This window comes from Myxocyprinus asiaticus, chromosome 8 (assembly GCF_019703515.2).
Source record: "Myxocyprinus asiaticus isolate MX2 ecotype Aquarium Trade chromosome 8, UBuf_Myxa_2, whole genome shotgun sequence".
In the NCBI taxonomy this organism is placed as follows: Eukaryota; Metazoa; Chordata; class Actinopteri; order Cypriniformes; family Catostomidae; genus Myxocyprinus; species Myxocyprinus asiaticus.
This window is the reverse complement of record NC_059351.1, coordinates 30,358,642-30,374,595: the sequence shown is the minus strand read 5'-3', so window position 1 is coordinate 30,374,595 and position 15,954 is coordinate 30,358,642. Positions and strand designations below refer to the sequence as shown.

At 36.6% G+C, this 15,954-nt stretch overlaps 1 protein-coding gene across 1 annotated transcript in view; it reads right to left on the bottom strand.

Annotated features, from left to right (window-relative positions):
• LOC127444913 (neuroligin-4, X-linked-like) overlaps positions 1 to 15,588 on the bottom strand; it is a 622,028-nt gene extending 606,440 nt beyond the window's left edge. Inside the window, exons 1-3 of the mRNA XM_051704571.1 lie at positions 14,751 to 15,588; positions 12,395 to 12,767; positions 9,325 to 9,366 (exon numbers count right to left, since the gene is read on the bottom strand). Coding sequence (XP_051560531.1) covers positions 9,325 to 9,366; positions 12,395 to 12,758 — 406 coding nt within the window. The 5' untranslated portion in view covers positions 12,759 to 12,767; positions 14,751 to 15,588. The remainder of the gene's footprint in view (positions 1 to 9,324; positions 9,367 to 12,394; positions 12,768 to 14,750) is intronic.
• Between the last annotated feature and the right edge of the window lie 366 nt (positions 15,589 to 15,954).

Here is a 15,954-nt window from a genome sequence, read left to right as displayed (position 1 = left end):
TGGCCAAGGTCCTTGTATGATTTGTAGCGCTGATCAAGCTCAGCCACAAGTTTGTAAATTATAACATTAAATACACTCACTTGAAACAACGTTTGTCTGACATTGAACTCTGAGAACCTGGCAGAGACGATTCATCTGGTTGCTTTTTACGTAGTCTTTTTCTTTGTGTGTCGGTATTGTATGTCTGGGATTCACATGATGATCATGTATATCTGCAATAAAATCTCTCAATGACTCCACCAAACCAACAGCATTAGACAGGTCAAGGGCAACCATTTCAAGTTGGGTGCTAGTTTTTTGAACATGCTGCAGTACTGTGTTCCATATGCTACACAGGATAGCAATTTCAGACTTCTCCATCTGCCTAGAGAGAGACATGGCCTCATTACGTGTGGTCAAGTTTTGATTTTCATCTTCTGCTACTGTTTGAAGCGACTGCTGAATGTTGTCATAATTCAGACAAAGTGTGCTGGTTTCTTGCGCATGAGCACACCACCTTGTATTACACAAGGATTTCAGAGTTTGAATGCGCCCCTTCTCATTTTCTTCTAGGTTGGACATAACAATCTGCCATTTCGATGTGGATTTTGAGCAGAAGTTAAAAATAGACAAATGTGAAAAACTCATCAGTCTCAAGACAACAGTTCACAGTATTTACTCCAACTAAGTTCAATGTATGTGCAGCACAGGGAACCCATTCAGCTAATGGGTTGACTTTGCGTACGCAAGACTGCACACCTTTATAAATACCAGACATGTTACTGCCATTGTCAAAGCATTGTCCAGGGCAGTTCTCTATGTTTAGGTCCATCTCCGTCAGAACTGAAATAACTGAATTGAACAGTGACTCGCCAGTGTGACTGATTATGGGTAGAAACTTTAGGATACGCTCATCTATGCTTCCTTTTTCTGATACATAGCACACAGAAAAATTAAGCTGGTCTGAATGTGAAATGTCTGGACTGGAGTGAACGATTATTGAATAAAATTTTGCCATCCTGATTTTACTCACGATTACAGAGAGCACATTTTCACCCATCAAATGTATAAACTCTTCACATACAGTTGATGAAAGATATGAAGGAGTCCCCTTGCCCGTGTTACCAAATCGTACAATATGTTCTCTAAGAAATGGATCGAACTGACTGATTAGCTCAAGGCGCCCAGGAAATTTCCATTATGGGGGGATCCAAATGATTGTGTGTCTCCTCTGAAAGCAAATCCTCACTCAAATATAAATGTAATAACTGCAACTACTCTTTTAAGGACCTCTGACCAATACTTGCACTCTGTTTTGTGCTGTTGTCTAAGTTCATGGTCAAACTTACCCTTCTCCATAGTTCTTGTGATCCATACAAGCATGCACTGGCGGTGTGACTCTGAGCCCTCATGCTCTACAATCCAGTTATTTGCATGCTTCCAATCATTAAAGCCATCAGCACTCCCAAATTTTGAATGGACATTCTTGTCTATTCCACCAAATAAGCTGGCACACAAAACAATACACGGCTCCCTTTGATGGGGAATAAAGGAGCCAATCTCGTTGCATGTTTTTGCCATTTACTAGTCTATGATTAAACAAGCTTTTTGAAAATATTCTCTTTTGATTTTTATATTGCTGTTCTGATGCAGAGAAATCAGCTGTCAGATTTTGATAAAATTGTGGGCCTTTATCAACCCAATACTGCCGAACCTTCTCGTTGATCTCACCTCAAGTTCCAGGATCAGTGCCTGTGTATGCTGTGTGATCTATGGTAGAGACGGCCGGTGGTGAAGCCGGTGAAAGGCCGCTAGTCTCGGGTTGCACTGCAGAGGGCGGTCCAAATTCATTATTATTAGCATCAACCTTGACCAAGTTTTTACCTCCTTCAGTCTCATTATCCCCAGCAGCAGTTAATGGTTGTGTAGCTTCATCTTTAAGATGATCTGGTCGGGATAAGCAAGCAACAAATCTACACATTAGCTGTTAGATATAACATTAACCTGTTAAGATAATTTAAGGCTTGCCCTAATCACACTGTTATAAACAAAGAGCTTGTGAAAACAATAAAATAGCAATGTACGTTTATCACATATATCAAGTTAATTACCAAACTAACCTAAAATTGGCGGGTAGAATGACGACATGTTTTAATCTGCTCCCCGGTCCACTTGCTTTTCCACTATATCATCAGCTTTGGTAAAATAACCTGACAGTTTGGGGATTTTACCGAGTATGTTTTCTCTGCTGTTTGTCTTTTATGTTTTTTTCTTTTTTGAGCCCCACTCTCAAATTGTTTTATAATGGATGACATTTTTATATGTCGAAGATGATTCCTCTAGTGTATCCTTTTCCAGAAATGGCAACTCAAACTCGAAGGTGAAGCGAATAAAATATAAGTTCCACGCAAGTTATCATTGGGCAATGAAAAGACACATGAATTTCCCAATCAAAAGCATTTATTCTATATTTACATTTTGAACATCTTGCACATAGGCCTATCTGGTGGTCGCTGCCTTATTAAGATATCCGCCAAGGCGCCAACCTCCTCTACTCTTTCTAATTAACACAGGCTGCTCCTGCACAGTGCAACTCGGAGCGAATCATAAAAACTAAAAAAGTAAAACTAAATATAATTTTTTTTTCGTGTCATGCAGGCCCCCTGGCAGCTCCGGGGCTTAAGCCCCGGTAAGCCTGTGCCTTAATGCAGGCCTAGACAGGACCGTTTGTTTTCCAGAGGTAAGACAATTTTAATTTCACAACAAAATATAAAATTGTCCTAAGTTTTGAAAATAACACTAGAATATTTCTATATTTACATAAAGCCTGACATAATCTCATCTGACAGCAGATAAACAGGACAACGCAGATATTTCTGAGGCACATTTTTACTTCTGCCTCGTCTGACAGGAGAGTTCGTTTTTCTGAGGTAAAACACATTACTTCACAACAAATAACAAACTTTTATTAAAAATGTACTGAAATATTGTGTTAAAGGTTCATTGACCTTTGGAAAGATGCTAAATATATAAAACCTGTTTCTTTTTTACCATTATATAGCATTGTTAGCAGTGGAGTTGCCATGGCAACCAGACCAAACCCAAACTGGAGAAGACAGCAGCTATCATCTATTTATCTCTCTCTCTCTCTCTCTCTCTCTCTCTCTCTCTCTCTCTCTCTCTCTCTATATATATATATATTCATTTTTAATTGTTAATTAAATTTTTTGCTAACTGATTAATTTTAAATTTTTGCTATAATTTAATATAATTATTTATTGAAAAAAAAAATGTAGATCTTCTGTAGTTTATATTGTAATGAAGTCATTAACCATTTTGATATATCCTGAAAATGGCTTTAAATTAAATTAACAAATGTAATTCAAGGCATTAGTTGTTAAGATGGTCTAAGTACAAAAGTCATTTAGGCTTGTTATTTCGCTGCAGTTCTGTGGCAATAGATCTCAATTTCTTTCACTGTTGCATTATTTCTCTGTTCTCTGTCAAAATAAATGAAGTACATTTATTTTGAGTCTGCATTTGTTATTCACACACACAACTGTTTAAATAGCCTTTAAATTAATGTTGGGCAAATGAGGGCATAAATTAGGTTAGAATACCTCATGTCCACACACAGAATAATCATTAAAAGCACAAATTACCAACTGGTTACCTACAAACAACTATTGATCCTCGATGTTGCCACAATGTCGTCATGACGGACTGGCACAGTTCCAAAATTACACTGTGGCTACGAATCCAAGAATTTCACTTTTCCGGTTGTCACAACGTAATCAGTTATGTTGCCATGACGAAAGTTTGGTCATCAAATACTGTTGCAGTTATGTAATGGCCACGTAATTTGGTTTGCTGGGATGTTTGTTGTTGCATGCAATTAAAATAAAACACCTGCAAGCCAAGCATAACTAGTGCTTTGGAAGAGAAAGAGAAAAAAACTCCTGCATTTTTTAACTCGAATGTAATGAAAAGTATTGCGTTATTGATTGATTTTTTTTTATTTTTATAAAATGTAATGATGCAACACAGTTAGATACTTTTAGTATGCGCAACAAAATAATGTAAACTGCTTTTAAAAGTAATGTTCCCCAACACTGGTCTGGAGCAGACATTATATTTTCAGTTAATTTCCCCCGCTTTATGGGAGCTGATCTTTGCTTGCCAAATATCCATGCCTTAATGTCCCCTGCTGATGTCACAAACTGCATTCTCCCTTTCCTCTGCTCTCACTGGTCAGTCTGGTGCTGAATAATGTAGCCAGTGTGATTAAATAACATGAACCAATGCTCTTTTTGAAGGGCCAGCTCTGTAGAATAGCTCTTTCTCCACACTAATCAGATTGCTCACACCGAAGGTAAGTTCAAAAGGGCAGTTTAACTGCTCAATAAAGTCTGAATGCAATGTGAAGAAAAGACATTAATCCTTCGTACTGGTGATAGACACTTAGAATTCTAGATATAGATGAAAGTTCTCTTTATCAGGCAACTGAAGCTTGAAGTACCACATTTACCAGGCAGTCAGGGCATAGCTGTATAGGCAACGCATCTTGCCAAACCTCACTTACTGAGAGCAGGAAGCACATAATAAGAAAGAAGCCTTTTACACAGGATGCATTCTTGCATTCAAAGACAGTGGGATGGAGCACAACAGAATGCAGAGGTCTTGAGACACATTTTTCATAGTTTCAAACTACTCTTAACCTGACACTGCATTGTACAAATGCACCATTTATGGCATAAGACATTGGACTACCAAACAGAGACACTCCAAAAGCTTCCTTGAAACATGTTTGCATACACCAACACATTCAGAGTAGCCCTCAAGTTCACCTTGGAACAGTGGGTTATGCAAGTAAACAGATCAATTCTGCACAATCCGACATGCTTCCAAAAAGTAAATAAATAAATAGATAATAAAACACAAAATATTAATTGAAAGCACTGAGACTTAAAACCCAAAGACTTGTGTGCAGTACATGTAGTACATCCATATACACTCCAAGCTGATTTGATGAAAGAAATTCTAGAATGAAAATATTGGCAAATTAACCTACAATGAAAAAAAAAAAAAAGTCTGTTGAGTCTATTGAGAACCACAAACGATAACAGAGACATTAGCTAGAAAGACATTGAGGATAATTATTAAGTAGATAGGAGAATAATTAAAGGTGGATCTTATTTGTCCTATTGTTCTTGAACTTTATACTGACACCTACTGGTGTGGATACATGAAGTTTTTGTTGATTAGGTGCTGCCACTTTACATCAGAGCTGTATATCTTTTATTTATCCTTTTCCATGAATCTGTATTTTTCCACCTAAAACACCCGTAAATTTTATGGACATGGAATTAAAAAAAAATAAAAATGTCTGCTGCATCCCACTGGTCTGCTGCTGGCTGTGTCTGGACAGAGGCATTTTGTGGCGTTGCAATTTGAGGCACTGTTGGAAAACCAAGTGCATTCACACACAAACAGTGGAATTAATCATAATAATGTGCAATGGACAGACCTATGCAACTTCCTCAGTTTAACCTTTGCAGAGATGGCAGCATCATTTGGAATCCACTTTCCCTTCATTCGATTGATTTGGAACTGATAATAAGCACCCTCTCCCTCATTCTTTTGCTTATTTTGCATCAGACTCAGGCTCACTTCAGCTCTAAGATGCAAAGTGAGCCATAGGACCCTCCAGGTAGGCCAAACAATTGAAGGGGTGGGTGGGGTGCAGTTGTCAAGGTGGGTCAAGCTCATGACAGGCCCCCCTGTGGAGCCAGGCCAGAACAGACTTGAAAAATATCACTACCCTTGGTTTCAGTGAAGGAGTGTGTTTCCCCTCCTTTCTGCAGTTTGCTGATTAGTCGACCTGTCTTAGTGTGTCCATTTGTGTGTGTCTATGAAGCAGCCTCTGTTGTTCTTTTTTTTACTGTACATGAACATATTTGGGCTGCATTCCACTTCACTTTAAACATACACTTGCTAACTTCCCTAAGCATTTCCCTTGGGGGAATCCCTGCTGCCAATTTAGAAGTCTGTTCCACTTCATTAAGTAGGCGAAGAAAGTTTCTGCTGACAGACCTTCAAACCCTCGATATTGACGAAGGGAGTGAGCCTACTGATATGAACGCTTCAGGCAGCTCCATATCCCAAAATGCAACTCGATAGTTACAACACAACACAGATTGCGCTTAACCTACCCCCACCCGACACAGCTCTAATGTATGATGAAGTGAATTTAGGTAAATTAAGCAGTTTAGAACAGTTATATTGAGATTTAATAATATAATACTTGTAGCTACCTTAAACTGCCTATGTGTTCATTCATTGTAATGTACTGTAAGTACATTTTTGTTTGTGTAAATTTGATTAATCCTTTCTATCAATTAATTCTAATAAAACGTTTTTTTTTTTTTTTTTTTTCTTAACAGACAAGATTTATACATAAGCCTCTGAAATTGCAACAACAAGGATAAGGTCTCATTTTATTATACGATTTCTTATTTCCTAAGGAGTCCTGCCAGTGGATTGCTTTTCTTAGATCTGGGCGTATGCATTCTCTGTCATCAAATATCTAAGCAGAGCCTTCTGATTGCAGCGTTTCATTAAGTATGCATGGGAGGAACTTTAGATTGCACTGAAATATGATTTTCTGCTCACTTATGACAGGCCAGCTAAGATTTGGCCACATGATGATTCACCAGCAAGATTTCACAAAAGCGGTCATGCTGATGATAATGTTTCCATCAAGGTTGGGGGTGGAGATGATGGATGAAGGGACAGAGAAATGGATGGATAGATAGACTAGTGAGAGAAAACAGCAGATAACATGAATGTATTAGTCAGAGTGAAAGCTGATCCCCATGTTTTATATAACTGAACCTAACAACCATTAATATGATGACAGCATGTGTCAGACAGGTGAATTATGAATAAGCTAATTTATGTAAATGCATTTATCGGTCTAAGCACCAGTGGAGACATGATTTATGTAATGTCTGTGGTTTCTTCATAGCATGTTCACAGAAGTAGAGCATGTCAGTACTTGGGGAGTTAATCCTGATTTTCTTTTCTTTTTTTTTTTTCTTTTTTTTTTCAGCATTAAATCCCTATGAGAATGCTAATAATTTGTGTTGCTTTACCTCAACTGATCCCCTGGGGCTTCTTAAACAGATACATGCAGACATACAGTACCCATTCACATCAGAGAGTGTCTTCAGTCTACACTTCAGTCTACACTCAACCACAAAAGCTCATATTGACACCTAAAGATGTGTGTGCAGTGGTAAACATCAAACATACATGTGTTACCTGTTGCCAACAAAGTAAATATCCACCTTTCAGAGGGTTCAATCCATTACACTACCAGTCAAAAGTTTTGAAACACTTGACTGAAATGATTCTCATGATTTTAAAAATCTTTTGATCTGAAGGCATATGCTTAAATGTTTGAAATTAGTTTTGTAGACAAAAATATAATTGTGCCACCATATTAATTTATTTCATTATAAAACTAAAATGTAATAATAATAATAATTAAAAAAAAGTTTTTGAAATTGATGACTTGCACCAAATAATAAAGAAAATCAGCCAATAAGTGCCCAACATAGATGGGAACTCCTTCAATACTGTTTAAAAAGCATCCCAGGGTGATACCTCAAGAAGTTGGTTGAGAAAATGTCAAGAGTACATGTCTGTTAATTCTAGGCAAAGGGTGATTACTTTGAAGATGCTAAAATATAACACAGTTTTGATTTATTTTGGATTTTGTTTAGTCACAACATAATTCCCATAGTTCCATTTATGTTATTCCATAGTTTTGATTTACTATTATTCCAAACTGTGACGGAAATAAAATTATAATAAAGAATGAGTAAGTGTTTCAAAACTTTTGACCGGTAGTGTATGTCCTAAGGTTTTGCACTTGTATTGCAATCTTGCTGTGTGTGTGTGTGTGTGTGTGTGTGTGTGTGTGTGTGTGTGTGTGTGTGTGCTGTCAGTCTGTCAGTCTGTCTGTCAATCTGTGGCCATAGTCTGGGGATAACACTGTCCCCAAAAGTGAGCTAAATTTGACAAAATCTCAATTTGGGGACATTCAGGGACATCCTCAATTGGAAAATCTATACATAAATAAAGCAAATGCTAACTACTTTTAATTTTTATTATTATTATTATTATAAAAATGCTGAAATGTTTCATTTAGGGGTAGTGTTACACATGGGTTAGGGTGTAATTAAATTAGCTTTATTTAAAAACAACAGAAGAAGAGTAATGCATATATTAAATTTTACATCAATATGTTTCATTCTCTGTGTGATTTTCTAAAACCTGATCGGAATCAGAGCTGATCAAATCGGAGCAGTACCTTTTTGGCTGCAGTACCTTTGTTATGGGCTTTTAAAGGGGTTCATTCATTACCAATAACTAATTTACAAATGCATTACAAATCTCTGAAATGCGATTATAACAACATGAATTAAAAGCGTGACTGTCATGCAATACTTGCCAAATAGTCAGCCAATTACCTTACAAATTATAAATGTTTCATAACACTTATTAGGTTGAAGAAGCACAACTGCTATGCATGAGGGCTGTTTAAATGAAAAGGTTCCATTTGTTATCTTGGTGAGAGAAAGAAGTATGTGGGCTGCTAATTGCTTTCTTAAATGTCTTGGGATCTAAAAAGCACACTTATAAAGAGACAGTGAAGCAGATGTAGATGATACTCTGAGGCACTGTGGTCAGGCACCAAGTTTCTCAGGATCGCGAAATAATTGGTTTTCAATGTTTTCTCGAATAATTTCCTCTATCCCAACTTAATATGCAGACACAACTATAAGGAAGCCATAGGTTGATTTCCCCCCAAAAAAATAAAAAATAAAGGGAAAAAAATGTGCTGGTTGCGGCTCTATGGTGCTTTAAAAACAATACTCTATGTTTGGGCTTCCCAACCAACTGGACACAGCAAAATTGACACAACCAATGGCAGGACGTGACTCAGGGCTGTTTCTGAGCATATGGGGGCCCTAAGCGAAATGCTAATTGGAGGCCCCCCTGCCCTCCTGCACCCACCAGATCCAGGCCCACCCAAGAATGACACCATAATAAAGTCTTCAACAAATTTCAATATATTAACTTAAAATTGGAATATATAAAATACACAAAACGCAAAATAAATAAATAAAATAAATAAATAATAATAATTTGAAAATGTATTTAGTTATCAAAGTAGATATTTGTTATTACATGATACTGCACAGCACAACAGGTACTATTGCAACTTCAACTCAAGGCAGCCTATTCCAATATGATGTAACCATAAAGCGGTGTTACCTGATGTCCCTGGGATCTTCTCATCCTGCTCAATTGAAGTCCCTGTAAGAAAATGAGGTTTAACAAATTCAGGTTTCATCAAGTTACTGCTCTCAAAATACTGCACAATGTCCAAGTATCTAAACTAGGGCTTCAAGATATGGAAATTAGCCAACACTTAAGACTACATTTATAATTATTTTGAAAAATACAGGTAAATACATATTAAATTGCAGGTGCCTCTCCATGTTTGATAAGCATGTGAATAAGTGAAGAATATCTGTTCTCTGCGACTCCATAAACTTTACACCTTAATTAATCTAAACACAGTAGTAATTACAAGTAATTAACCCCACTGCTCACAGAAGCATTAAAATAGTATGACATCAACATTACGTGACTAAATTAATATTAACTGCAGTGACCAGTGAGAAAACTCTAGTTATGTGACTGACTTCTTGCATTAGCCATTCTGTCTGTAATGATTACATACTGTATAAAATGGCTATTTACAAGGAATTTGTGTACCTGAATCCCCAGCTGCCATGCCCCTAAATATTTCAATTTCAATTTCAATATTTCAATATGGCACCTGAAAATAATGCAGACAAGACAAATTTGGTTTATTGAATCATCTCCAGTGCTGCAACTACCATCAGCTAGCTAACTAACTGAAATGAAGATAGCATTGAGTCTACTCTTGGCTAGCTACACAATGTTTGTTGTGACAGTAGTATTGTCTACACCATAGTTATAGCAGAAATGTCTGAAAATATGTACATTTGAAAAAACAGGACACAACTGCAAAACGTTAGCTAACTAATTGTTGCAATTTAAAGGAATGTTCGGAGTTCAATACAAGTTAAGCTCAATCGACAGCATTTGTGGCATAATATTGATTACCTCAAAAATTAGTTCAGATTCATCCCTCCTTGTGTTAAAAAAAAAAAAAAAAGCAACAATCAAGGTTACACTGAGGCACTTACAATGGAAGTGAATGGGGCCAATTTTTGGTGGATTTAAAGGCAGAAATGTGAAGCTTATAATTCTTTAAAAGCACTTACATTAATTCTTATTTTAAAACTCATATATTATCTGAGCTGAAGTAGTTTACATTGTCATTTTTACAGTCATTTTAGGGTTTTAGGGTTTGCTGACATTACAACTACATGACAATGAATTTGTTAAACTGGCAATAACTTTACACAGAAAAGGTTACTAAGTGATTTTATAACACTAAAATCATGTTAACATGCATATTGTTTATGTATTGTGGCTTTTATATATAATATAAATATACTTTTGAAATAGTGAGTATTTTAATGTGTACGGATTGGTCCCATTTACTTCCATTGTAAGTTCCTCACTCTAACCCAGATTTTTGCTTTTTTTTTTTTTAAATGCCAGCACCTCTTTCTCAATCGTTGATAAGTTAAATTGGTAAGAGTTAAGAGTATTTTTCACCACTGTTGAAAAATTAGTGCAAAAGTTACAACAGTTACCAACCATCCCTAAGAAATGAATTAATTCCTTCTTGTTGGTAGGAGGGGCAAGACTTTTGTCAGGGTTCCAGCAGATCCTTAAAAAATCTTAAAATGTCTTAAATTCAGTTTTCCAAAATTTAAGGTCATAAAAAGTCTTAAATATCTTAAATGATACAACAAAATTAATTTTTATTTAAAGAGGTCTTAAATTTGGGGGCCGAAAGACAGGAATTGTGATATGACCTAATGTGAATATCAAACTTCAAAAGAAAATTTAATTAAATAAATGCATGTGCTGCATCCTTCAAAGTGAAAACATGACACTGTTGTATTTTCTCCAAGCACGTGGGGGCTTGTGAGTTTCCTATGGGATGAATATTGTATAAAAATTATTCACTAATGCGTAAACATTTATCCATCAGTTCGATAAATGTCATACATGCATCTTACTATCCACATACAAATGCCTTTCAACTTGTGTCTGTGAAATTGCATAAAGATTCCTTAGTATGCCTGATTACACATATGGTAAATCTGTCATTTAGGCAAACAGTTGTCCTATCAGCTTGGAAGGTGGCCACGATTACCCCATTTTTTTAATCTGGGGAAAAACAAATATGGCTAATTATAGGCCAATCAGCATACTCCCGGTTATATCTAAGGTTGCTGAGAAATGGGTAGCAATGCTACTGACTAAACATCTAAATAAAGGCTACACCTCTATGCATCCTATGCAATTTGGATTCCATACCCACCATTCCAAAGAATCAGCAAACTGTGTCTTTGTAGAAAAAGTCAAATATTTACTGGATAAGAAAGCCTGTGTTGGCGCTGTCTTTTTAGACTTAAAGAAGGCATTTGATACCATTGACCACCAGGTTCTTTTATCTAAATAAACACACTTTAATTTTTCTGAAGAAGCTATTCTTTGGATGAAATCATATCTTTCCAGTAGAAAGCGATGTGTATGTGTTGACGGCACCAAATCTCCTTATCTTGACTGTCTTGTAGGGGTCACATTGGACTCTACATTAACCTTTGGAAGTCATGTAAAAAAGGTGTCAAACACCGTAAAATTTAATTTACAAAATTTTAAGCAAATTATGCAATTTTTGACAGTTAATGCTGTCAAGATGTTTCTACACTCAATTATTTTTTTCACACATTGAGTATTGCTTCACTAGCTGATCATTTACAGGTGGTATGACACTTAAATCAATAGAATCCCTTTTTAAGAAAGCCATAAAAGTTTTTGATTAAAAAAAAATTGTTCATTTCATCATTGTAATATTTTGGAAAAATATAATCTTTTGAGCTTTGAGAATTATAAAATTTTCAAATATGCTTGTTTTATGTTGGGCCTCATGTATTCAGATAGAAGACAAAGGCAGGCCTAACACAGTCGTAAAAACCTAACTCAAGCCCCCACGTTCCAAGTCGTAAATTATACTGATAAAAATTGCGCCAAAATCAAACAAAGGGAGTCCAAAAAAGACTACAAATCCCATGAAGCCTTGCTCACTAAAGGATCGAACTCTTAACTCCTATTGGATGAGGCACACAGCAGAACATCCCTCAAACCATGACATCATCAGGAGTTGAAATACCTCTGAAATGCTTCCAGGATTTGCTTCCAGCAACTTTGTACGTCCTGTATAGACGCAGTTCATCGCTGCTCTCAGGTGCAACCTCGTGGCACAAGGAAGTTACGTCCGACTTGAAACTGTGGCCATACAATCTCCATCTCGCTGGACGAGTTGAGATTACTATGTGTTCAACCGAACACTCTAATGGATCCAAAGGAGACCACCGAGCAATTCGCATCTTCATCCATTTGCCAACAGAAGTGAAGAGATTAAAGATTTCTCTTCCATCTTCAGTCAAGTAGACATTTCTGAGTTCTCCGCCAGCCCACCAAGAACCAACAGCCATACCGCCCGCCAACAGAGCAAGGAAACGGCCTCCTGTCATCACCTGAGCCTAAAGGAACCGGGTCAGAGTTAAAGGACGGAGGAAAACACATTCTACCTGTGTCCTCATGCGATCAAGTAAGAGGTTTACGTCTGGGCAGAGATAGAATATTATAGTGTGTTATTCTTGTGTTTCAAGGTTTTTGCTTGTACAGTTTACGGACCGCCATGTCCGCTCATTATTAATACTCAGGGTATTAATTATCACAAATTTGTTTTGCTGTATTGTGGTCCAACCAAATTGGACTGTTGTGCAATTTTGCCATCGCGGGTGAGACAGGTAAACTGAGTTCATCCATTAAAGAGTCAAAGAACACGGGACTGTTTACGAGCCGTCCACCACGTCTCTGAGCGATGAACTAACAGCTGCTTTCTCTCCCATGATCGCGAAATCGGCTTTAGGGCCGTCCCTTCTCTCTATCTCGTACTAACCACACATACACACACACACACACACACACGCATGCGACCCCTCACAAACATTCTGGCACATATTTTTGGCTCCTAGATAGCTTAATGCTAAAACCCAGCTTTGTCCCTAAGCTATCGTACAAGCAGATACACACGATAACTGGTAGACACCATTGACTGGTTTCTCACCGCCCCCATTCGCGGTCATATTCCCTGGCCGGAAGTCTCACGTGACATACTCTCCATGAGAGTCACGTCCGCCATTTTGTGCGCGTCCCTCCTTACACACACACTGTCACACACACACCTTATGTGTTATAGGATTATTTTTATTTCCATATCTAATCATATCACTGTTTAGTTTGTAGTTGTAAGTCGGAAGTTTATTGACTGCATTGTATTAATTATTAATTGATATTACTGCATAAATAAACTTTGTTTATATTACAAAGAGAAGTGTTTTGGTTTGTTTTGTGTACGCCTGTGTCATGCTGACGGGATGTCAGTGCTCGGATTCAAACCTTCATTCACTGTTTTTTTCCCCAAAAATCGATATTCTTCGGATGTCGATTTTCCTAAGAAAACAATCTAATATTGAGACTGTTTTACTATCTGGTTATTAGTCCCTGATTCCAGGGTGGTGCCCCATCAATGTTAATCCTTATTAATATTCTATTGATTTTTGATAATAGATAATTATCTTTGATGATTGTTGAATTTGAATGATCAATAAGCTAGTGTTAATTTTAATTAATGTTTCATCGATGTTAATAATTAATGATTATCTTTGATAATTGTTGATTTAAAGGATTAAAAAAGCTAACATTGATTCTTATCAATGTTCTATTGATTTTAATTAACTTTGATAATTATTAATTATTGCTAATAACCAAACCCACTCCTAAATGTAGTGCACTACATTTACTGGAGCCCCATATGAGGTTTTAATGAGTAATTTAAATATTAATTAATAACTAAAGAAATAATTATTAATTATTTCTGATAGTAACACTGATCTAAACAACCAGTAAAGCCCTACATTTATATATAAGGTTTTGCATGGGCTTGCCCCACCCCTTTTAAATGAATTTATTAAACAGAAGGCTAACAGTGGCACCAGGGCCATCACTAGAGGGGACTGTGAGGTGCCATATAGGCGCACCACATTTGGATAATCAGTGCTGTCAGTAAAGGGAAGTAAATATTGGAATAGCCTACCACTTGCAACAAGGGAGTGCTCTACGTATTCCACTTTTAAGATTCAACTCAAACAATGGCTTAAGGCAAACCAGATTTGTGATCACTTTTAACTTGGCATGCTGCACAATGTATATTGCTTCTCTCTACTTGTGTATTTTACTTTTTACCACTTTACATATCAAATTAATCTCCCATGACCCATTTCAAACAAGGGTTTAAGTAAAACCAGATCTGTGATCACTTTTAACATGGCATGTTGTAGAATGTAGTTTGCCCTTTTCTACCTGAGTATGGTGTATCTCTCTGTAACTGTATGTTGTCACTTATATATTGTATATTTGTATCTGTGTATTAGCACTTGTAACGTCTCTTTTTTTGTTACCTGTGTGACCGGCCTTCGTTAGCTCTGCGTTGTGTGGATAAATGAACAAGACCGGGCAACAGGAATTACTCTGGCCAGATTTTATTCTGCATGAATAAAGAAACAAATTAATCAATCTGTGGCCTTCTCTCACAACTGGAACACCAGCCTCTCTTCAGTCGCGCTTACCGCGAACTGAACACATTTTACACTTTTCATGTAAATCAAAATCAATTGTGTTCAACATATTTCATAAAAAAATAGAAAAATAAAACTAAATAAAATAAAGCATTTTACATAAATTCAAAACAATATTATCAGAAGCATGAAAGAGAACATACCTGCATGAATAAAGAAACAAATTAATCAATCTGTGGCCTTCTCTCACAACTGGAACACCAGCCTGTCCGTGAAAAGCATTATTTTAGCCACAGAGCTTGCACACTCATGCTTAATGAACTCTCTCCAAAAATACATGCTCCATATCATTCACACAAACTTCATACATGTTTGAATAAGATTAAAGTGAATTTAAGAACAAAATTACATGTCTTATTACAATAAAAAAAACCCATATCAAACTTTTTAGACGGAGCTTCAGCACAACTAACCTCTCTTCAGTCGCGCTTACCGCGAACTGAAGGAGAGCAACCAGAACCGGAACATAAGTCTTAAAGGAGCCACGTGCCATTTTTAACAATACTGAAAAAGTACCATATAACCATAGAAACATGACATCTCAAATAAAAGAAATCAATATTAAAAGAATTTCCAGAATACAAAATAATTATATAAATATAACAAATGATAATAACAAAAAGAGAGATTTTGTGTGAAATTAATAAATAAATATAACACCTGTTACACCTGCCTTGGGACTACAGATGTAAATTAGCAATGTTGCTAAAATCCGGCATGTTTACATCTTGTACTTTTATACTGATGTTCATTAATGTGCATTGTCCCTATTAAATAAACAAACAAACAAATAAACAATTAAACAAATAAAATGCCATGAGGGGGCCCATATAGCTGTCTAATTGAGCCATAACAGCTGCCTGAGTCTTACTCAAAGCTTTTAGTATATATAAAATGAAATAAAATTGACCTTGCTTAGCAGGGCTCCCTGGTGGCTCGGGAGCCCTAAGCAGACGCTTATACCGCTGATATCTAGAAACAGCCCTGACAGGACTATATGTTTGTCCAACCCATGGATGATGGGATA